General features: G+C 30.1%; 3 protein-coding genes across 6 annotated transcripts; 1 reads left to right on the top strand and 2 right to left on the bottom strand.

Annotated features, from left to right (window-relative positions):
- Positions 1-5,103: 5,103 nt before the first annotated feature.
- LOC101213446 (B3 domain-containing transcription factor VRN1) lies at positions 5,104-8,701 on the bottom strand. The gene is made up of 4 exons (XM_004145301.3): positions 8,331-8,701; positions 6,071-6,665; positions 5,790-5,992; positions 5,104-5,698 (listed from the first exon to the last, which is right to left on the bottom strand). The coding sequence occupies exons 1-4, from the start codon at positions 8,433-8,435 to the stop codon at positions 5,363-5,365; spliced, it is 1,239 nt and encodes a 412-aa protein (XP_004145349.2). The 5' UTR covers positions 8,436-8,701; the 3' UTR covers positions 5,104-5,362.
- Positions 8,702-14,890: 6,189 nt separating this feature from the next.
- LOC101222204 lies at positions 14,891-17,665 on the top strand. 4 transcript variants are annotated; one of them, XM_011650909.2, is made up of 4 exons: positions 14,891-15,036; positions 15,151-15,459; positions 16,959-17,066; positions 17,153-17,665. In XM_011650909.2, exons 2-4 carry the CDS (start codon positions 15,160-15,162, stop codon positions 17,450-17,452), a joined length of 708 nt encoding a protein of 235 aa, XP_011649211.1. In that variant the 5' UTR covers positions 14,891-15,036; positions 15,151-15,159; the 3' UTR covers positions 17,453-17,665. The 4 variants fall into 4 exon arrangements, with proteins under 4 accessions (XP_011649211.1, XP_031736519.1, XP_011649210.1 ...); XM_031880659.1 differs by having other exon boundaries at positions 15,147-15,459; XM_011650908.2 differs by having other exon boundaries at positions 14,893-15,005; positions 15,087-15,459.
- LOC101222916 lies at positions 17,638-20,915 on the bottom strand. The gene is made up of 4 exons (XM_004153215.3): positions 20,073-20,915; positions 19,064-19,147; positions 18,496-18,625; positions 17,638-18,168 (listed from the first exon to the last, which is right to left on the bottom strand). The coding sequence occupies exons 1-4, from the start codon at positions 20,387-20,389 to the stop codon at positions 17,974-17,976; spliced, it is 726 nt and encodes a 241-aa protein (XP_004153263.2). The 5' UTR covers positions 20,390-20,915; the 3' UTR covers positions 17,638-17,973.
- Positions 20,916-22,077: the final 1,162 nt, after the last annotated feature.

Below are 22,077 nucleotides of genomic sequence, written 5' to 3'. Positions count from 1 at the left end.
CTCGATGCTAATAAATGATTGAACATTTTTTGTATTTTCGACTAGCCTTAACGATTTTGTTTTTGAAATTGTTCTATATGATAGTAAATATTTGACCATTTCTTATATTTAAAGGAACCTGAGAAGTTAACTATATTTTGAAATTTACTTTTGTGGAACAACTAAATTTTAATTACATTCATTTCATAAGATTATTTGTTTTATTTTAATGGCATCATAGTTTTATAACAATAAATTAAAAATTTTAAATTATATAAAAAATATTAATTAAAATTTGTTTTATATTAGTCTAAAATCATAGTCTCATCAGGTAAGCATTCAACTTGCTTTATTCTAATCTCAATAGAATTTTTAAAAAAGAATTAAAAAAAATTAACTATTTAAAATATTAGTTAGATTTATTTTATCTAAATATCTTAATTTTTTTAGTATGAATTCAATTTACTTTATTCTAATCTCAAAAAAATAAATTATAAAGACAAATTGAAAAGTTTAAAACAATTTAAAACATTAATTAAATTTATTTTAATCCAAGCTGTAAAATCCCTAATCTTATTAGGTGAGCTTGCAACTTTATTATGTTTTAATTTTTCATTAATTATCTAATATATAACCATTGTAGTCTAATTAAGCCCACCAACCCCACTAAATATTGGAAAACATATTTTTTTCTAGGAGTTAAATAATGATATTAACCGATTCAAGTATCCTTCTAAACGGTCATTGTAAGTTGCCACGAGCTTAGACATAAACTCAACTAATGATGGACGTCTTATGATAGTTTGTCATATTTGTTCTTCACTTACGTACTATAAATAATATCTCTAATTCACCTGTTAAATTCACGCACAAACACCTTTTATAAGAGATAGTTCTAGTAATACATCTAATCTTATAAATTGATCTAAAAATTTTGGGATAAAATCCAAAATCATTAATCCAAGGGTTTATTAGTCAGCCCATACTACAAACGTTTAGGTTAGTTTCTTTCATCATGTGAATTTCTTAAGTTGATTAAACTTATTTAATACACTAATCACAATATAGCAAGCTTTTAAATAAAGTTTGACCAATTCAAAATTTTTAATCAGTTCCCAAGTATGGTGTTAATTACATAACAATTAACATTTTTTTAGAACAAACCTAATTTTTTTAAAAAAAATAGTAAATTTTATGTACTTTTTCAATTTGTAACAATGATGGTAAATATTTTCTCTCTTTATTTTGTTTAGAAAGTTAACCTTGTTTTTAAGCTAAGTAAGATCCCAAATCTTATTTTTATATAAGTGTGCAATTTACTTTATTGTAATCTTATTATAATTTTATATGTTGACATTTTAAAACTATTTATATTAAATTTATCTATATCTAAATAGGCTAGAAATTTATCTTAGTCTAGACCAGTCTTAAATCATATAGTAGGTGAGCTTTCAACTTTATTCTATGTTTTAATTTTTCATTAGTTATATATTATAATAACTAATAATTTTTTTTAAATTATGATAATAGAATCCATGTCATATACATTTTTTAAATCGCAAAAATAACAAATTTAAAAGCACATTACCGTCTGATATGATCAATTACTAGTCCCATTTTGTCAATTTTATAATATAAAAAAATGAGTTGTTATGATTTGTCTTTTTCTAATTTTTTTTTGTCATCTAATGCAATATTTCAATATTTTAATTAACTTTTGGTAAGCCTACATCATAGAGATTAGAGTAGGACAATATTAGAGAATCACATACCTATAATCTTATCTTTTTGAAGAGTTAACCTTGTCATTGGCAACTTCAGTTTAATTAATGCTAAGAAGAGGATCCTAAGCTAACCCACCATAGAGAGTCTTGGTTGGGAGATGGGTTTTTAGTTGCTATGAGGCCATGCATGAAATATCTCATGGTGTCAATTGGTGACGAAGACTATAGATATGTTGTTGCATGTCTAAAATAGTTTCTTTAATTCATCCTATCGAGACGAAGCATGAATTTCAAATTTTATGAATTTATCTAAAAAACGCTGGAGAGAGGATAAATAGTATATTTTTTCCACTTAGTAATTTGATCAAATAGGGTTGAAATGGAGTTTTCTTTTCCTTAAACATATACCTAGATTAAATTATTTAATTTAATAATTTGAAATAGATATGCTAGTTTTTACATTTTGTTTGTCATGTACTTCATTTAATACAATGGATTCTTGTAAAACATTTACCAAATTCTACGACTAATATGACCTTCCATGACTTGTGACTAGTAGCAAAAATGGACGACATAGTGAAAAATGAGTCATAAAAACTCATTTCACACATTTTTTTGTGAAAAAAAATTATGACGGTAAAAAAGAATCATAAAATGTACTTAAATGAGAAAGGTGCGATTTTGGTAGAAAAATACGAAAAACTCCAATCTTTTCCAAAGTTATGACAAGTTTATTGTGCCATTATTTTAGACTCTTAATTGCAATTTAGTAACATTGATATATGAATTCACAATGTATTGTCATTAAAAAGTAATCAAGGAGATAAATTTTATGTTGTTCAAATTTTGAACCACGAAGGTAAAGAGAACTTTGAAGGTCAAATATACAAGTAAATGTATCACATAACCTAAATTTGATTACAAAATTTAACAAAATGTTTATTCTATCCATCAACACCTTAAGTGGACTACGTTAAATTTCTTAAATGAAAAAACGTTTATTTCATTAGTCGACCATTTTAGGGTGTAATATATTTAATATTGAGAACTTAAAATTTTAATCAAGTTCTTTAAATCCAAGTTAACTTGCTAAAATTGAAATTCAACATTGACAAAAAAAAAAAAATCAATAATTCTAAAACTTAGCAACGTTGTTTTAGTTAACATTTCTAAAAGTATTTTAACAACACATTAAGGTGTCACTAAGTATATAATATCTAAAAATATATTAAAGCTTTTCTAAAAACAATTATTTGTGATTGACTTCATGTGTTTAATGCTTAGTAAACATATTCTAAATGAGTCATAAAAGTTTATTTAACACGTTTTTTTTCTTCCAAAAAAATAAGATTTTCTGACTATTCGTGGAAAATTACTATTTATTTCTATCATCCACTTATGAACAGTCAAAAAGAGTCATGTAGGTTACTTAAACGAAAAATGGGCACTTTTCATCCTCCTTCCCCATTCTCAGAAGCCTAGTTCCTCCAATAATATACAACCCTATTATTTATTTACATTCAAAAATGATATAATTATTGGATGGAGGGGGAGTTTATTAGTTGAATTTATAGCCTCATTTTATATTTATTAGACTTGAATTAATTCCAAATTTGTGGTGTTAATCAAAGTGGGTAGAAATTAAGTAGGTTGTCATAAATACATTACTAATTATATTGTTGGTTTAAATTTGTAGGTTCATTATTATCGTTTAGATTTTAGGGATTGTTTCTGCAATTCAAATTAGTTCTTACCGATTTTTTAAATACCGATCAATTAATATTTAATTCTTTTTTCTAAAACAAAAGTTTTTAAAAATTTATTTATTGAAAGATTTTTAAAAAACAAAAAAAGACTTTACTGTATGACAATTTAGTCCTTGAATTTTAAATTTTAAAATTTGTAACGACTTAGTTTCTACGGTAGAAATTAGCATAAAAATTTAATAAAATTTTTTTGCATACTTACTTGGGACTCAATAATTTTATGAAATAAAAAGTTTAGATTATAAAATAATAAATCAAAAAATTGATGTAAAATTTTGATGGTTTTTTTTGTAGGTATAGACTAATTAGCAATAAAATTGTTTCATACAAAATTGAAAGTCTAAACTAATACTAAATTGAAAGTACGAGGATTAAATCGTTACAAACCAAAATTTGTTTGCTTGTTTAAAAGTTTAAGAACTAGAAGATATATTTTAACAAAAAAATATATGAATAAAAAATAATCTATCAATATTTTGCCCCACATGTAATATTCTATTTTGGTAATAGTACTCGAATATGACGATAACAAAAATCATGTAATATTCTATTTTGGTAATAGTACTCGAATATGACGATAACAAAAATCTTTTAGTTTAGAAATAAGGTCAAACCTCGTGTCACCCCAAAATTTAAAAAAATATTATTTTACATTTAGCTTATGTCATATAAATTTAAATGATAACTAATAATCGTACCGATTTATCTTTTAAGTATATTTATTTAGATCATCCTCCACGTTCCCATATGAAAAAATTCAGCTTATAATTTGTATCAATAAAAACCTCTCAACTTTCCTAAATGAATCAATTTAGATTATTGCAACACAATTTCTTATGAGAACATTAGTACATTGATCTCCAAGGAGGAAAAGAAAAAAAAACACTAAGAGAACATTTGTCAAGAGAAATATATCTATGCATTTAAAAAATACAAAAAACGAAGTAGCAAGCAAAATGATGGAAATGGGTACAAACATAGAGAGGAGCTAATTCAAACAAACAAACAAAAGGATACTTAAAACCATGAGAGACTTCCATAATAGCAAGACCAAGGCCTTTCAAAGGAAAAAGCCAAGAGCGTGGTGGCACTGAGTGAAGGATGAATATTTGAGATAATCTAATACACTGTTAACACTCTTCTTACATGTCAACTTGAATACTAGACTCGAATTCAACGTCTCCATTGAAAGCAAAACAAGAACCAGGGTCGATGCAAAATGAAATTAGGAGGCGTTTGGTCTACCAAAATAACTTAAACAGTAATCACTATTAAAGTTCAAATTCATCAAACAACTCTATTTTCCCTCATTCTCCCTCTAATATTTCCTAACTCCAAACGAAACAGCCTTCGACCGCATGCACAATTTTCCTAACTCCAGACTTTAGAACTCTAACAGCTGCCCTTAGGGTACAACACACCGCTGCTTAAACTAACATTGTAGTTCCTAGAAAAATAGAATAAGTATCACTGTGGTTGGTCAAATTCACGAGAGCTATGACATAGGCCTAAATCAACTATCTCCTAAAACCTGAGCAATTTGCCATTGATCCTATCTTACCAACAGCTACACAGACAAATAGATGAAGTTGTTGAGATAAAGTAAAATCTAATAATTGAATACACTCTCAACATGAAGAACCAAAACAAACACTTGCTGATGTTCTTGTCTAGATTGATATCAACAAAAATTTGAAAATCTATATACAACTAAAGTCAATACAGCTTTAATACGTAAACTCTAAACGGATCCTTTTTTTTTTCCAACTTAAGTCAATCTCGAAAGATTATAAACATCAAACAACAGCTAATACCACAAGGGATCAGAATCAACAAGCTACCACAAAAAAGAGACAGATTTGATACAAAAGGGTAACCTGGAAATATTGTCCATTAATTTCTGATCAGCTTAATGTGGCTAACACTTCGCAGCGGAGGTGGATTCATCATGCTAGCAGGATTTGGGTTTGCCATTCGTCCGCCTTCTTCAATGACACGAAACATGGTAACTTTGAGTACAATTTCTCTCATCCTAAGAAGCTCAAACACACAAACATCGCCCTCCCCTAAATTATTTTCCAGGCAAAACTCGTACCATCCCTGACTTAACTTCGCTCTACCAACTTTATAAAGGCATCGGACCGGCCACTGTCTCCCATCAGGCGTCTGAAGTTTGATGAATCCCGAAACCCCACTTAGATTCTTTTCAGCAAAGCAAGATGGCAAATACTGTAAAGGAGAGTGCAGAATACCCTTGTTAGGGCTCACGTGATTCAATTTAAAAGCTTTCATATGATAAATTTCAACCTCAATATCTTACCATTATGCAACCTCTATATAGATAGGATGGTCGCAAGACGACTCTGCAGAAAGGATTACCAGGCTCGAAAGCTTTTGCAGAGTTGATAGCTCTTTCTCTTTCTTCTGCTGTCACAGTTCTCTTTCTAGCAGAAGCACTTTCATAAAATCTAAAACGAATGTCTCCTAAATCTTCACTATTATGAGCAGATGGATGGTGCTCGCCTGCAGTTCGAAAAATACTGGGTAAGATAATTCAAACATTTACAGTGCAAACTGTAAAGCAATAAGACAAAAGCTTACTAGACTCGATTTTTCGCTTTTTGCTTCCACTCTTTTTAACTCTGTGTGCTGCATCATCACCCAAATTCTGGAATCTCACCTCATCTGCAGATTTTTTAACCTCCACAGCACTAAACTGAACCCCAATATCTCTAGTAGATAAATACTCAGCTTGTAATGTACTTGCAGATTTTGATTGGTGCAGATTCCATTCATCACCAAATAGCTTATTCCGCAAGGAACCGGAATTCATGGACTGATTGGAAGGAATGGCTTCAGGAATATCATAATCCTCCATTTCTTCAAAGATTCGGTTTTGAATGCTGTAATTATTCCTTTGATTATTACTGAGAGCAGCCGATTGATAGTTTATTTCAGATGTATTAAGATTAAAGATAAAAACACAGAACGATGAGTTTCCCTCATATCTGAATACTAGTAAATACCCAACCCGTATTGAGTAATGCTCAAGAAATCCTTGCCATCCATCTTCAAACCAAAATTTATTGTCGGCTTTCCTCAAACCTACACGCCAAACATGGCCATCAGGAACAGTAAGGGTTGCAACTGCTGAAAGCTCATCCCTGATCATCCTGACAAAAGTTTCTGGGATTCTCTGCAAAAATGTTGAGCAAGGAAGGGTTATGCAATGCAAATGAATGACAATATAGAAACTTAACTCCAGTCCAAGAAATGGACATATATGACAAGATGACTGCAGTGGTATGACCATTCAACAAATTAAATGGTAGGAAAACAGTTCCTTATTGAAAAGGGAAGATACTAAAATACTTGATTTATGATTAAAGAAACAAAGGAATTCTATAAAGGGGTTGTAGCCAACGACAAATATAATGATGTGATGAATCATGCGCTACGTACAACCAAACCCTATTTTAGATGAAAACAACTTTCATTATGACATTATGTAAGAATAAGAAAAATGCCAGAGAGAAGGAGAGCCCAAGCCAAAAAGAAACCAGACAAAAACAAATCATGGCATAAATAAACTGCATTATAAGAAACGAACAGTCACAAAGTAGCAAACTAACATGAAGTGCAAACAAAAGCTAAAACAATGTACATCAAGAATAACAATACAACAGAAGGAGTATAATGTTTGTTCACTTTTGTCAAGATCCAACCGTTGCTCTGGACTAATCCAGCACAAAGAAACAATGGAAAGATGTTAAAGAACTTGTAGCCAAGGAATTAAGTTTAAAGATTAAAAAATGAGATGAAGAATGAAGATACGGATCATATACTCGACAATTAACAGTTGACAAGATATTTCAAGAGAGTATCTGTATATGAAAACAAAATCCTATTTGATTTATTATCTAATGATATTCAAAGCTTAGGGATGAAAGAATAGTCATTATACTTGAAGATTCTTCTAAGAGAACCAAGCATTTCAATTGAAAATCTCAAAAAGATCAAACAAATCAGTGAAAGAGGAATGAAAATATTTTGTTTACACAATTATCGTCTATGATATAGCTATATTATGTACATCAAATTAGAACAAACCCAAAAAGCTATCACTAAAAGCTGAGAAGCAAGAACTTGAAGGGCACGAATCAAAAATTGAGAATGTTGAGTTAAAACAAGCCCACAGAAAACTGGGATTTTACTGCCAATTGATTTGTAGCTGATGGAAACACATCCTGCCTAATCATGCAACTGAAAAGGAAACCCTTTTGAAAGCATAACCAATGCAACACAAAACAAACGCAAAAAAAAAAAAAAAAAAAAAAAAAACTATTTCCAGCCCAGGAGATAACTTCATCAATTTCATGTTTATTTACTAACAGAAAGATACTTTAGAAACATGATTAACAGGGTAAAATAATGAAGGGTTCAGCTCCAAATTCAATAATAATAGTCGTATATAGCGGTAGCAGACTGATAGACAATGAAATGAAAATTTTGGAGTCTGACCTAGTACGACTAAACAACTTCTTCGATTAACCAAAACTAAAAAACAGAGAAGTAAGTAAATCATCAAGAAATTCGAGTATAGCCCAATAAAACTTTCCTTATTCCTTGATTAAAACGAACATAAAACTCAGGGTTTTAGCTTTAATCCATAAGAAAATTCGTTGCTAGAGCAAAAGAACTCAGCAGAAGATACAGAAGAAGCAATAGTAGATGAAGTCTAAAAGAAAAAAGAAAGACAGAACCGAAGTTTAGCCCGATTCTTCTCGATAATCAAGCAAAAGAAGCAAAACCCAGAAAACAAAAAAAGAAAAAGAAAAAAAAAAAAGGATCAAAAGAGTACCAATTTCCTAGCTTGGATAGTTGAGGTGAGAACAAGCTTATGAAAATGAGGGCGCGGCATTTTCCTTTTGAAACCGCCCGTTCGGAAAGCTGAAAAATCAGTCATTCAGCATAACGATTCCAAAAAAAAAAAAAAAAAAAATCTCCGCTTCTGTTCTGTTCTGTTTATTTTTTTTTTTTAATTATTTTTTTGGTATGGTTGAAATCGAGAAACAATCGCCGACCGTCCCCGGATTTTTCTCCCCCAATCTCCGGCGTATGTATGAAGTTTCAGATCTACTTGCCCTTCTTCCACTGATTCTTCTTCTCGCAGTCAAATTCCGTTTCTTCGAATTAATAATTAAAATTAAAAACTAAAAAAAAAAAAAAAAAGAATTAAAAGGGAAAAGCGAAAAGAAAACTCAACTTGACCTAAAAGTTGAACCAGCCGATGGAAGAGGGTGGCCCATCGTGACTCATCGTAACTCGTCTCCATTTTCACTCGGATTTTTTATTATAGACTCGGTTAAACTCGCAACGAGTCGACTCAGTCATTTATATTTTTAATGACTATTATTCAAAACATTCCAAATTTTGCTCCAACTCCTCTAACAGTTGGTATCTTTCCTGTCCTACCCCTCCCTTTTCTTTCATTTCTTTTTCCTTTTTTTCTTTTTTAATTTTCACTATTCCTTAATTACAAAATTAGTCCCTATAACTTCTATTTTTGTTCTTTACTACTCTCTAATCTAATCTTATCAAATTACAAATTTTATCAAACTTTGGATTTGTATTTATTTTACAAAATATTGTCATTTTAAATTTTTATAATCTACATTAAAAGATATTTTGTTTCTTGTGATTTCTTTTGAAAAATTAAATTTGCATTTTGCCATAATATTTTGTTTCTTTTTCTCTTTTCTTTTATATTAAAAAAAAAAAGACATAAATGAGTTTGTTTCATATTTCTTATTTCTCCATAGCTAATATTAAACTGTTAATATTTCACCTATATTTGTGTATACATTAGGAGCTGAGAAAAAATATAATCTAATATTTCTACAGTGTATTTGAAATATAAAATATAAACCAGAGATTTCCATGGGATAGAGTTTATATTTCTTGTTTTTCTACTTTCAAAGTTTTTTTTTTAAAAAAAAAACTCTTATTAGTAATAGATTTTAATAAGGAGTTATCATGTTTATTAGAATTTAATATAAAAGTTCATAAAGAGTCCTCTTAGTGTGATAAAATTGATTATCTCCGACTTCTTATCAAATTCTAAGGACTAAATAATAATTATAAATTATATATAAGGATTAATTCTTTGTTTTCTTTTTTTCAAAATATAGTAACAAAGTATGAAACTTTTGTAGAATATTTATAAATATATTAAGTAAATGTGATATTATTATTGTATAGAGAACTCTAATCTATCTCTGTACTTTCTAAGATATCTCTCGCTATCAACCAACTTATGCTCTAAGTTCTATTGACTATGTTAGTGGTTGGTCTCTTTGATGCAACTTTTACTTTTGTGATATTGGATAATTATACTTCGTAGTAGTTTTAGGGATAATAATAATCAAGTGTATAGTAATGATAAACTTTATAATTGATATATATTTATTAAAAAAAATTAAATGTTGTCATGTATATGTTATTTTTTTTTTAAATTTAATTGTTATAATTGCAACTGTTGATAGATTCTTAGTTGGAGAAGTTGTATTTGTTCACTGTGGAGATTGTTATCCATGTAAACATTTCGAAAGCTATAAAACAAATTTCATTATAATTTAGAAACTATTAATATTTTCCTTTCGTAATTTGATGCATCGTGATTCAAGTTATGAATTCTTCCATGTTAATCATACAATGTGAATCAGTTACTCATGGGTTGACTTTTCACGTTGTAAGACATCTATTTTTCAATTTGATTTTTGAATCATCAATCATCATTGGTCATTCTCTTAACTCTAATTATCATGATCGTTTAACTTTATTTGTTCATCACTTCTATTATTGTTTACTAAAAAAACGAAGAAATGAACTAATTTGCTAAGTGTTACCCACGACAGAGCCTAAATCCTACAACAAATCTAATGCCTATATAGAGGTACCATAAAGAAGCATATGGGAATATTGGCCTCAAGGTTTTGGTTGACCAACTGAGCCAGTAAAACCTATACCAATTGAAAAATAATCGAATGTGCTCAGTGCTTTGTCTCGCACTGTGCAACATTGAGTATAAAAAATAAGCTTGATATCATAAGTGTTTTAGGTAATCAAAGACGATTTTAAGAGGAAAGACCAATAAATAGCCCCATTCAACGACTCCAAAAGGAAGGAATTAAGTAATCTTCAAATGAGAGCTCTAACCTTTCTTTTTATGTGCATTGTTAAACCATATACTTCCTATACTATATAGCTTGAGTATTAGAGTGAAGTAGGCTTGCCACGTTGATGAGACAATCTCTTAAGCATGTCAACTTGAAAAGTGAGACAGAACAAAAAAAAAAAAAGTAAATTGAAAATCAAGTCACGAGCCACAACAACAAACGCATACAAGTTCCAACCATGAACACTAATAATTTTAATTTTGTCTTTAGGTTTATGTTTATGAATGTAATTAGCTCGCATCATTCAGCTCTTACATAGGAATTATTTTGATTTGTATTTTTTCTACAACATCCAATTTGGTTTTTAATTTAAATTTATAAACCATTTAAAAAAGAAACTACTTTTTGGAAAATAAGAACAATAATATAGCAATTAAATCCATGCTCTTAATTGTATCTTAACAAGTTTTCCATTTACTTGTGCAGATATAACAACACATATATATCACCTTTCCACATACGGTGAACTTAGTCTTTATTTTGCAATTTAACTCAATGCTCAATGCCTCACTATATGAGTTTTAATTACTACAGTTTCTTTTTTTTTTTTTATAAAAATAAAGATTTTTTTAATTCAAAAAAGTCTTATTAAATTCAACTTGAACGTGAAACCTCCAATTCTAAAAAAGATACAAATATCAGTTAAGCTAAGTATATTGACAATGTAAGGATACTAAATTATCATACTTTAAATTACATAAGTACTAAAGCATTTAATATTAGAGACATTTAATATCAATGTCAATTATTGATAGAATTTAAATTTTTTGTTATATTTTATAAATAGTTTTTATCAAATTTTGCTACTTGTTACTATTTCTCTTGACATAAAGGCAGAGAGAAGTGTGGATTCAAAATTTTGATCAATAAAAGAGATTGTTGATATTTTAAATCAAGTTAAAAGAGGATTTGCTATTCTAACTAATGAGTGTTAAATGACTATTTCTTTGCTCGTAGTTGGCCTATAATGTCTCCCTTCGTTTGCTTTCCTCATTTTAGCTCAAAATGTCATTTGCTCTAGAACTGTGCCCTAGTTGTTGATTGGGATTTTTAGCACCTTCTTGTAATAGAGAACATACTCTTTTATATGATATATATGGTCATAAGCGTTGGTTAAGTTTTTTTTACTAGTAGAAAATTAGTTTCTCTCTCATCTATATGTGATTAGATTAGTTATATTCTCACATTCATAAGCAGAAGATTAATTAGGATCTTCAACTTCCTATTGAAAGAGATATCTTTTTTCGGTCTGAAAGATGGTTTAAGCATGTATCCGTTTTGGTCATTGGTTTTAAAATATAACAATTTACTTTTTTATTTTTATATGGTTTTGGATTTTGAGTTTAGTGTTCTTTTACTCTGGTTTATAAGTATTTGAAACTTTTATCCAAAACTTTTACTAATTCTAACTTTGTATTTTTTATCATTTTTGAAAAAAACATTGATTAATTTAAGATAGTCATCCTATGTTTTCTTATTGGTGCATTTATAAATATAGTAAATTGAACCAAAATATTTACAAAATAAAGTAAATGTTCTATTAGTGTCTATCAATGATAAAATATAAAATTTTGCTAGTTTATTGCAATAATTCTTCTATTTATTTTTCTCTTAATTAGGATGAAAATTAGTTAAAGCTAGTTGCATTAAAATTATTTTAAATTGATTATAATTTTAAATAAATATTGTTCCATTTGAAAGTGAAAAATTCAAAGTTGAGTGATAAAATACACTAACATTGTAAGTTAAATAAACTAAAATTGAGATCAAACTACAAGAGAAAATTGGTGGTCTCCTACGGATCACTACTAAATATAAACAAATTTTGTTCCTAGTTGATACTAAATTTATGCGTTGAGATTGTACAACAAGTCAGGTGGTGAGCTCACCACGGGCACTCTACAACTTTGATAGATACAACTATAAAACGTTGAGACTGCACATGTTTGAATTGAACATCAAAGAATGTGCCATATCAATATCTCCTACACCTTCTCCAATCTGAAGGGAGGAGCAAATGGTAAGTGGAAATAAAAAAATTGTTTGTAGTAAGATGGAGATTAGAGGTTATTGAGGTACAATTAAACAAATGTAACCAACTGTTGGATATCAGTACTAAACTTGGGGTAGAGAAGAAAAATGAGAGGAAGAAGGGTGTAGTAGATTTGAGAAGGAAAAATGAAAGGTTTAATTATGGAAAAGGAAAAAAGAAAACGAGTGAAGTCGGATGGGGTGGGTTTGAGAAGTGTAAAGGAAAGAGTGAGTAAAAGAAAGAGCGAAGGTACGAAAGGGGTATGGGGTAGATGCTTTGATTGCCTTTATTCTCTTTCTCTTTCCCCTTTGCCTAACTGTATTATTAAAGGCACAAAATATAATAATAATAATAATAATAATGTAATGACACGTGTCGGATTAGGGAAGGTTAGATGGAGTGGTGGGCCCGTCCCTCTCTATTATCATTTATCAATCTTAATGGGCCCATCATCTCTTCCGCAACACCCAAACCCACTATTCACTAAACCCGAACAAAACAAAACAAATAATATATTGTTTTTCCTTTTTTTAAAAAAAAATTTATCATTCGTTATTAAAATTATATTATAAGCAATAAAAGAATTTAGAAAATGCAACCCCACTCCTTATTATTATTATTATTTTAAATAGTATGAATAGAAACCTCAAACGGGGTGGGGGCATCTTGGAAATGCACTCTAATATTATTTATTAAAACAATTTAAATAAAGAATACTGATATCATAGGTTGAATTTCTTGTCTCTTTTTATTCTAAAAAATAAGACATAAAACCTACAGTTTAGGATAGACTTAAAACAATAATTAAATCAACTGTTTTTCTTATTTGTCTCACATTAATTAATTAAGGTCTCATCATTCAGTGTTCAATTAGAGGTAAAAACTAATTAATAGCTCTTTTCTAATAGTTGAGAGATCTTCCTTTTGGTCCTTCCGTAACCTTTACCATTGTTATATTTACATTTTTGGATTTATTCGTAAGTTTAATAATAAAATTAAGTGAATTTTAAAAATAGAAAATATAAAGCTAAAACAGAAAACAATTATGCATATTTATAGCATGTTAAAAGGTATATTATTCGAAAAATAGTTTAGGACGATGTTGACGTTATTGTGCATCTTTTCATAGGTTATAGGTTTGAACACGAAGGCCAAGCTTTGAATGCGTATTTGCTAATGAGTTGGCATGCACACAAGAGTTGTCATGCTTCAATTGTGTTAAAATGGATGGATGTTGAAAAGCCTCTCCATATAAAAACACACATCCACATAAGTCAATTGCATTGTCTATAGCTGCCCAAACAAGCAATTAATTCAAATCCCATGCATGGTAGCCCAACACTATATGGCTAAAACATCAATATTCAATAGGATTTTATATTACTTTGGTTATATTATAACTATCAACTACCAATGGATTGACCAAGCATTATAGCCGTCTCATAGGACATCTAATTACTCACTAAACTACCCATAGAGAGTTACAAACACTATTGATGTGAATCCAATGATAAAATGTTCAAATTAGTTCAAATCATTCCTAATAAATTATTTTAGCAACCTTGATAATGTGTGTATCATTATGAATTCAAAATGTCAGAGATAATGAGATTGATTGATGCAACGTTGAGTTAGAAAAAACATAAGTCAAAATGTAAAGACAAGATTGAGCAACAAGGGTGAAGTTTAGTTCATAGTATGGATTCACGAGGACGACCATAGAGCTCGAGGAGGCAAACCCTATGAAGACAAAAAAAATTATGCCAAAGTATTATGCTTTTACACATAGTTGAAAGTCATTAGTGAAATAAATCTAACAATTTAAGTTAGTAAATAATATGAGAGATTAATTAATGAATAGTCGTTTTAAATGATTACTGACTTGATAGTGAGTGTTGATGACCATCAAAACAATACAAGTTTTTCTATTTTGTTTTTGAAGGTTTGTTGAATGGTCTCTCAAAATTTACAAATTCACTATTTGTTTTTTTCCGTTAATAACAATTATTTCCAATTTTTTTTGAAACTGACGAGGAACAAATATGATATTTTTTTTAATTAAAAAAACTTTAAAAACATAAACTAAAAAAACAAAGTATTTGTTAAAAGAAAAGGCTATTAAAGGTAGTTTAAATTTGAAGTATTTATTGAGAGATCCAACTAGACAGCCGATGTAACCGTTTTCCGCGTTCACGAAGAACCCCTTCTTCTTCTTCTTCAAATGATTTCTCAATCAATAAGAAATCTGCAATAAAATCTCACAATTGTATTGCCTAATTCTTCTCCAACTCCAACAGGTAACCTAATAATTAATCTAATTCTCATTTCAATTTTTCCTTCTTCTTAGGTTTTCTCCGTTGATAATATGATCGGGTTAATTCTGATGCTTCTATAAGTTTAATCGAAGCTAGCTAGAATCAATGCGGCCGATGAGGATAATGATCGTGGCTTTGGTTGTGACGCTGTTGCTTTTGGTTGTGGAAGGAATCGATACGAACGATGTGTATAGTCCATGTTTAGATTCAAAGATTCAGAGATCTGATGGATTTACATTTGGTGTAGCGTTTTCTTCTAAAGAATCATTCTTCCAGGATCAGATTCAATTTTCTCCTTGTGATACTCGTCTGTCTTTGGCTTCTAAAATGGCTCAGCTCGTCGTGTTTAGACCTAAGGTCGACCAACTCTCGTTTCTCACCATTAATTCCTCCACCTTCAATCCGGTATGTGTACCATCGTATCTTCTTTCTTCTATCCTCTTCATTATTATTATCTATTATTGTTATCTCATGCTTTATTCATCCATTCGGAAATGGTTTTTGTTTTTCTTCCCAACAACATCCCAATGGGAATATATATATATTATTTGGGAATATTTGGTTTCAAAATATTATATATTTGGAACTTAGAAAGTTTTATTTGGTTATAATTTTACTTTCTAACTAATTAAATATAATTAACATGTCAAAATGTATATTAGCATTCACATTATCACTCTAGCAAGCATTACGTTAACTAAAATTTAAATCAACAACCATTTAAAGGTATTTTGACAAGTGAGGAACTAAAATATATGATGACCAAATAAATATCAACTCCAAATATATGGGTCAAAAAGTGTATTTTATCTAAGGTTTAAACTAATAATTGAAAACTACAAATATAAATGGGTTGAATAGGAAGATTTTTTGGACCAATCCGAATTTTCGAGTTAGTCAAATTGACCACCCAAAAAAATTATAAAACTTAAATGAAATACAAATATTAAATATCAAAGCTCAATTATTACCTGCTTAAAAAGAAAAGCTTAATAGTAATAATAATATGTATGAATTATAATATTTATAAGTTGTAGTATGTGTTTTAATAACATTAGAAATTCAGGTTGGATTGGGTCAACTCAAATTTTAAAACATGTAACCTGAATTCGAACTCAATCCTTACAATTTGTGATTGGATAGTTCAAGTTATCGGTTATTTGAAGACTCCTATAGAAAAATATAAATTTTTGTAAGTGATTCAATTTATACTCTCTTGTTTTTATTCGGACCAATACGATATCAGATTAAGTCAACAAGTAAATCAACTCAAACAATCCATTGGAATTAGCTTTCAAAATAATCACTCTATTAATTCTGAAAGACAATCTCTGCCAGAATGAATTATTAAAATAAATGCATGAATAATGGTGAGAACAAATTGGGACTAAAAATGAAAATGTGGATAAGTTAGATTGATATTTTGGTTACAAAAATAAAATAATTTAAGTTGATGGTTTTGTAGTTACAATTAATGGGCTAGAAACCTCACAATTATCCATCACCCTTTAATGCAGTGCACTAATAAGTCAATCCATGATAAATAGAATAGAAATTAGAATGGATGACAACTCATTCAACTAGAGTATTTTTACCAAATTAGAAACAAGATTCCAACCAATACTAATTAACTTCCCATAAAGTGTTACCCTTCCAAATATGCCTACTGAGTACTGAGCAGTTGGAAGCATTTGTAAATCTACCACAAATTAGGGAAATTTTTACCCATATCATACACTTTAAACAATTTCTTTTGCATTGGTCAAACCTTGGGTAGGTCACTAACTTTTCAAATGCTGAAATAGTGAATGAAGGAAGATTTTGGTAGATGATTTTACTACATGAGGTTATATGATTTATTAGGAATCAAGATTAGGACATAATAATAATTTTGGTGTTTTCAGGCTTTGAATGGTGGGTATATGGTAGCATTTGCTGGGCAAAAGTATGCAGCAAGATCTCTCCCAGTAATGATCACTGATAATTCTAATACCATAACTAGTTTCACTTTGGTAAGCTCGTAAACTATGTTCAAGTAAAAGGAAAAGGAAAAGGAAAATCATCATGGTACTGATAACAAAATTGTTGTTTGTTCCAGGTTCTTGAATTTCAAAGGGGAATTCTTCAAAACCTGTTTTGGAAGAAATTTGGATGTGACAAATGCAGTGGGGATTTCTCATTATGCGTGGACAACCAAGACTGTGCAATTCCAAACTCCAAATGTAAGTACAATGGTGGTTCTGTTGATTGCAATTTAGGCATACAACTTGCATTTTCAGGGACAGATAAGAACCTGGAAGTCCTCAACTCCTGGTATGAAGTCGACAATCTCAGACGTTTCTCCCTCTACCAGCTTTTCTCTGATGTTCGTGATACGGTCACCAACCCATTCGGTTAAAAATCTTTTGCATCTTCAGCTCTGTAGGCAAGGAACCGATATTCTTCATCATAGTTCAGAGCTATGATATGCATGTGTCAAGATGGCTAATTCATAGGAAGAAATATAGTTTCGTCATTGGTCCAAACATTTTGTAAGATATTGTACAATCTTGAAGATTCAATACAGACAAACACACACATATATAATGCAACATAATATCATTGATTTCCATGGCTAAACTGTATTCTGCATTAGTGAGAGTAGTGACCATCATAGATGTTAAAAGTTTCTATACAAAAGATGTAGTTCTGAAGGAATTTTCTTTCCCTTTTCTATTTAGTTACGTCACAAAATTAAATGATCTTGATCAGAGAGTAAATTTTTTCATCAAGATCATATCCTAATAGAGATTTCAGATCCACTATGATATCAATCCAAAAACAAATTCTGTTCCTAACTGTTAGAATCCAACTTAGCCTTATCGTTCTTCTCCCCTCTTCCATCCAATTCTTAAAATGCCGACTGTCTGAAAATTGTGGCTATTCCATTGTACCTTCAATGTCGAGGCTATTACCAGAAGACAGGGAATAGTCATGATGCTGTGGGTCGTTTGCCAAAGCTTGTGAACTATCTCCAGCATCTACATGTTTTGAACTTGAGCCTTTCTGGTTCGTCTGATTGCAACGGGTTTGAATGAGATAATGAGCCACAGACTTGAAACCCAAATTGTGGACCTTGAAAAACAAAGAAGAATTTAGCTTCTCTTTGCCGGTACTTATAGATATGATTCCAGAGGAGAAGACAAAACACTATACATAAACTTACGGTCTGTTTGGACTGTGACTTGCAAGTTCTTGGAGTGTTTTTAAGTACTTAAAAAGCAGGCCACTAATCTAATCCTAGAATTTGACTTATCTCTTCCACACCATGTATAAACAAGGAAAAACGATGCTATACAAGTGTTTCCTTACAAAAGCTTACATCATTTTTGAATCAAAAGACATGATGGAATCTAGAAGGAAAACATTTGTATCTCTATATGTAAATGCATAGAACCTAACCTTTCTATATATAGCACCGGTCGGCATCCATCTTTTTGATTGTCGACACAAACTGCAGTTGCAAATACTTCGACATACCGGGCAGACCCAATTGGGATTCAAATTCACTTCCATCACATTCTCTCCATATCTATAAAAAAAATAGAAGTTGCATACAGTTAACTGTGCATATAAATTGCAGAAAGGTGCAAGAAATCCAATGCATATTCTCAATTAAACCATCTTTTAGATAGTAAAACATATATTTATATATTTTTTAGTAGAACAACTATGGGAGATCAAATTTCCAACCTCCAAGGGGGAGAGCTATGCTAATTAGCGTTTAATGAAACTTACTTCGGCTTCTCAATAAAAACAAATTGAATACAAAGAGAAATATAATATGATTACAACGTATTCATTTATATCAGGCAGAAGTTTGAAATGGACATGCATCCAATCCAGGATCTTACAGGAATGATCAAATCTGTTCTTATACTAATCAGAATAAAAGCATTGTCAAGATCATCAGGAAAAGAGAGTGAAAATTCCATATCCCTCTAAAGATCAGCAGAATATATCAACTCACCGTGCGTACAAGCAATCTCCACAAAATTGCCCCTGGCCTAATTTACATTTGCTGCAATGTGTATGGTGACCAAGAGTCTTCTGCCTGCAAGTCATCAGATAATTGTTAACGACACAGATAAAAAACCAGGAGAAGATAGTAAGGACTTATATATTAAAGAATATAAGAAAAAAAGAGGACAAGTCTTTACATCGTACCTACAAACCATGATGTAAGCAAATGAGTCCATTCAGTGAGATGGGAATCATAATGTAATATATCATAGTCTTTACTATCTTCTCCTGATTCTTAACAAGTTTGCCTAAATAACACTTCCTATATTGATGATCAAATAAGAATACCTTGAGAGATTTAAGATACATGGAAATCAATATCCACAAAGGCGAGCAGTCTTGAGATAGTTAAAAGGAGAGTAAATATGATTTACTCCAAAGCCCTCTTTTAGATAGGAGTTCATGCTTACTTTCTAGTTAGATTTATTTTTACTTGACGGAAAAATATTAGTAGGATTCACTTATTTGTGAATAAATTATAAATTGGCCAATACAAACAAACCACACTGAGAAAGTATGAAACTAGGAGATTGAGCTTCTATTAACTACTGTCAAGGAAACTCTTGTTCATTGCTATTAGTGTTGGTGGGTAAAAACCTGACAAAAAATAGAAAATTTCAAGTTTCTCTGGGGGTTTGATTCCAAAAGTTTTTTCTAATTATTCTATAAGAATTATTTAGTAAAGCTGTCATCTCTTTCTTTAGTTGGGTGCCTTTCATGGGCTTGGTCTTTTCTTTGTGCGCCCTTGTATCATTTCGTTTCTTTTTTCCTTAATGAAACTTATTAAATTAAAACATATATCCAGTAATCAACAATTGCCTACAGAATACAATCAACTATTAACATCATATGTGATATATATCAACTTTTAAGGGTTTAAGGTTTAGGATTTGAATGACAATTGTGTGCGAGACAGTATATTTAAAATATAAAAGGAAAGCAGGAAATAGTATTACCTGCATTGATGACACGACTTTCCATTGACAGGATCATACACACGCTTTCCATCTTGACCATATCCATCCACACCAAGAACCCATTTTGATTCACAATCTCCCAAAAGCTTGGCATCTTCTTCTGTGTAAATTTCTGGCTGCGAACCTTCTTTTATGTGAATCTCATTACTTTTAGAATTTCCATACTTACTTTTCGCACGGGTCTCTACATAACTAACTGGAGTTAATGTCTTCAACCTAGATATCATGAGCGATATCAATCCCACAACTACCACTAACTTGCCTGTCAGCCAAATGTTAAATTTGTTGCCAATCATATTCTTTGTTATCAAGAGAAAATCTTCAATAGTCTTTATAACCAAAGACAAAGTAATAAGTTAATATCTTGATTTCTATATTCTGGTACTTGTTTTATTTGGATCCAATGATCCCCATGCTTTGCAAAGAAACTTAAGACTAATTCTGAAAACATCTCAAGATCTTGTGATTGTGCCATGCCAAGAAAGGTTCATTTTCTGTAACATAAGTCTAAACAAAGTTGAAAACTAAGTCAATTCAGAAAATTTATGGCAGGATTTGAATCCTCTTCATGCTCTACTCTACTTTAAAAACATATTTCAAAGATATCCTTGTTTAGCCACATTTATTTCCTCCTCCATCCATAATTTGAAAATGTGAGACATGAAAAAGGCAAAGTGATCGAGAACCCTAAAATTACACCTTCAAGTGGCAAACTCTAGTCTTGGCCCTCCTTTTTCCAACTTCATTATGCACTTACATTTGAAGTATCAATCTCAACTTTAACATCAACAATGGATCTTCAAGAAAAAGAATATAAACAAAATACGATCCCGTTTGAAACACATAGATACAATCTCAAACACTTGAGATTGAAGAACAAAAAAAATTCACTCAAAAGACACAAAGGTACAAAAGTTGCATCTTCTAGGTGAGATCTTTTTTGTCGATTGCTTCTCAAAATCATTTATAGTATTTGATTAATAAAATATAGACGAGATTTGGGCATATTTTATCTAAAAAATACAACATCTTATTCTATTTTGTCGAGAAAAAAAAAAACATAGCAGTAAATCCTTTTAAAACCATTTTTTTTCATATAATTGAAAGGGACAACAGAGAGGAAGAGCATGAAGAATCATAGTAATGAGAAACAAGAGATTGAAGACGATAAACAAGCCAATGAAGAGATTCGCTATGGGTTAAAAATCAAACTTCAAAAATAAATGAATTCTAATATGAAAACCAAATTATTAAGAATTGAGATTTAACCGATTAAGATTATTTTGAAATAAAAACTAGGGTTGAGATTTAAATGGTTATTTTCAAATAAAAATCCTCAACCAAAGTTGTTAAATCCCTCCGTATTACGAAGATCTTACAATAGGTGTTGAATATCTTATTAACGAGTCAAAATTAATTGCGGACTCACATGTGCATTACACTACACTTCTAATAAAAACACAAATATTGGAATAATTACCGTTCACAAATGTTGTTATTTTATAAAATATCATGCACGTGTGACCTTCTCGAAATCATATTAGTTTAATACTTTATTTTTATAACATATATGTGTACACAATGCTATATTTTTAAAATAAGTTAATTTGAATTTAATAAGAAACGTTGAGAAACAAATTAGCAAGTTCTCACTTAAATAAAAAGGTAAACACATAAAAACATTATGATCTTATAATTACATTGTAACTATTATCGCAAATATATAAGTAAATAAATCTCAAGTGTATATATATATATAATAAACATATTAAAGTTCATAAATATTCCAAGAAACACTAGCTGAAAGTGGGAAGAAAAAAAAACTCAGAATCTAGTCCAAAAGGGCGTCCTGTTGAAGAGGAATTTCGTTGAGATAGGCTATTTTGACCAAGAAGGCATTCTGTGATTGGAGAAAGGATGATGTGAAAAGAAGTATATGAGTCTAAGAGTAATTTTGTGGAAGTAGGTAATGTGTTGAGGTTGC

Source organism: Cucumis sativus, chromosome 2, assembly GCF_000004075.3.
Source record: "Cucumis sativus cultivar 9930 chromosome 2, Cucumber_9930_V3, whole genome shotgun sequence".
In the NCBI taxonomy this organism is placed as follows: Eukaryota; Viridiplantae; Streptophyta; class Magnoliopsida; order Cucurbitales; family Cucurbitaceae; genus Cucumis; species Cucumis sativus.
This window is presented reverse-complemented; position numbering and strand designations above follow the sequence as displayed.

Bases quoted from the DNA above. Each gene is read 5' to 3' on its own strand.
- LOC101213446 (XM_004145301.3), bottom strand. From the start codon at position 8,435: ATGACTGATTTTTCAGCTTTCCGAACGGGCGGTTTCAAAAGGAAAATG. The intron at 6,666-8,330 runs GTACTCTTTTGA...ACATTTTTGCAG, and splicing joins CTATCCAAGCTAGGAAATTG to AGAATCCCAGAAACTTTTGT. The intron at 5,699-5,789 runs GTAAGATATTGA...TCTCCTTTACAG, and splicing joins TATATAGAGGTTGCATAATG to TATTTGCCATCTTGCTTTGC.
- LOC101222204 (XM_011650909.2), top strand. From the start codon at position 15,160: ATGCGGCCGATGAGGATAATGATCGTGGCTTTGGTTGTGACGCTGTTG. The intron at 15,460-16,958 runs GTATGTGTACCA...TGGTGTTTTCAG, and splicing joins ATTCCTCCACCTTCAATCCG to GCTTTGAATGGTGGGTATAT. The intron at 17,067-17,152 runs GTAAGCTCGTAA...TGTTTGTTCCAG, and splicing joins CCATAACTAGTTTCACTTTG to GTTCTTGAATTTCAAAGGGG.
- LOC101222916 (XM_004153215.3), bottom strand. From the start codon at position 20,389: ATGATTGGCAACAAATTTAACATTTGGCTGACAGGCAAGTTAGTGGTA. The intron at 18,626-19,063 runs GTGAGTTGATAT...TTTTTTTTATAG, and splicing joins GGAGATTGCTTGTACGCACG to ATATGGAGAGAATGTGATGG. The intron at 18,169-18,495 runs GTTAGGTTCTAT...TTGTTTTTCAAG, and splicing joins CCGGTGCTATATATAGAAAG to GTCCACAATTTGGGTTTCAA.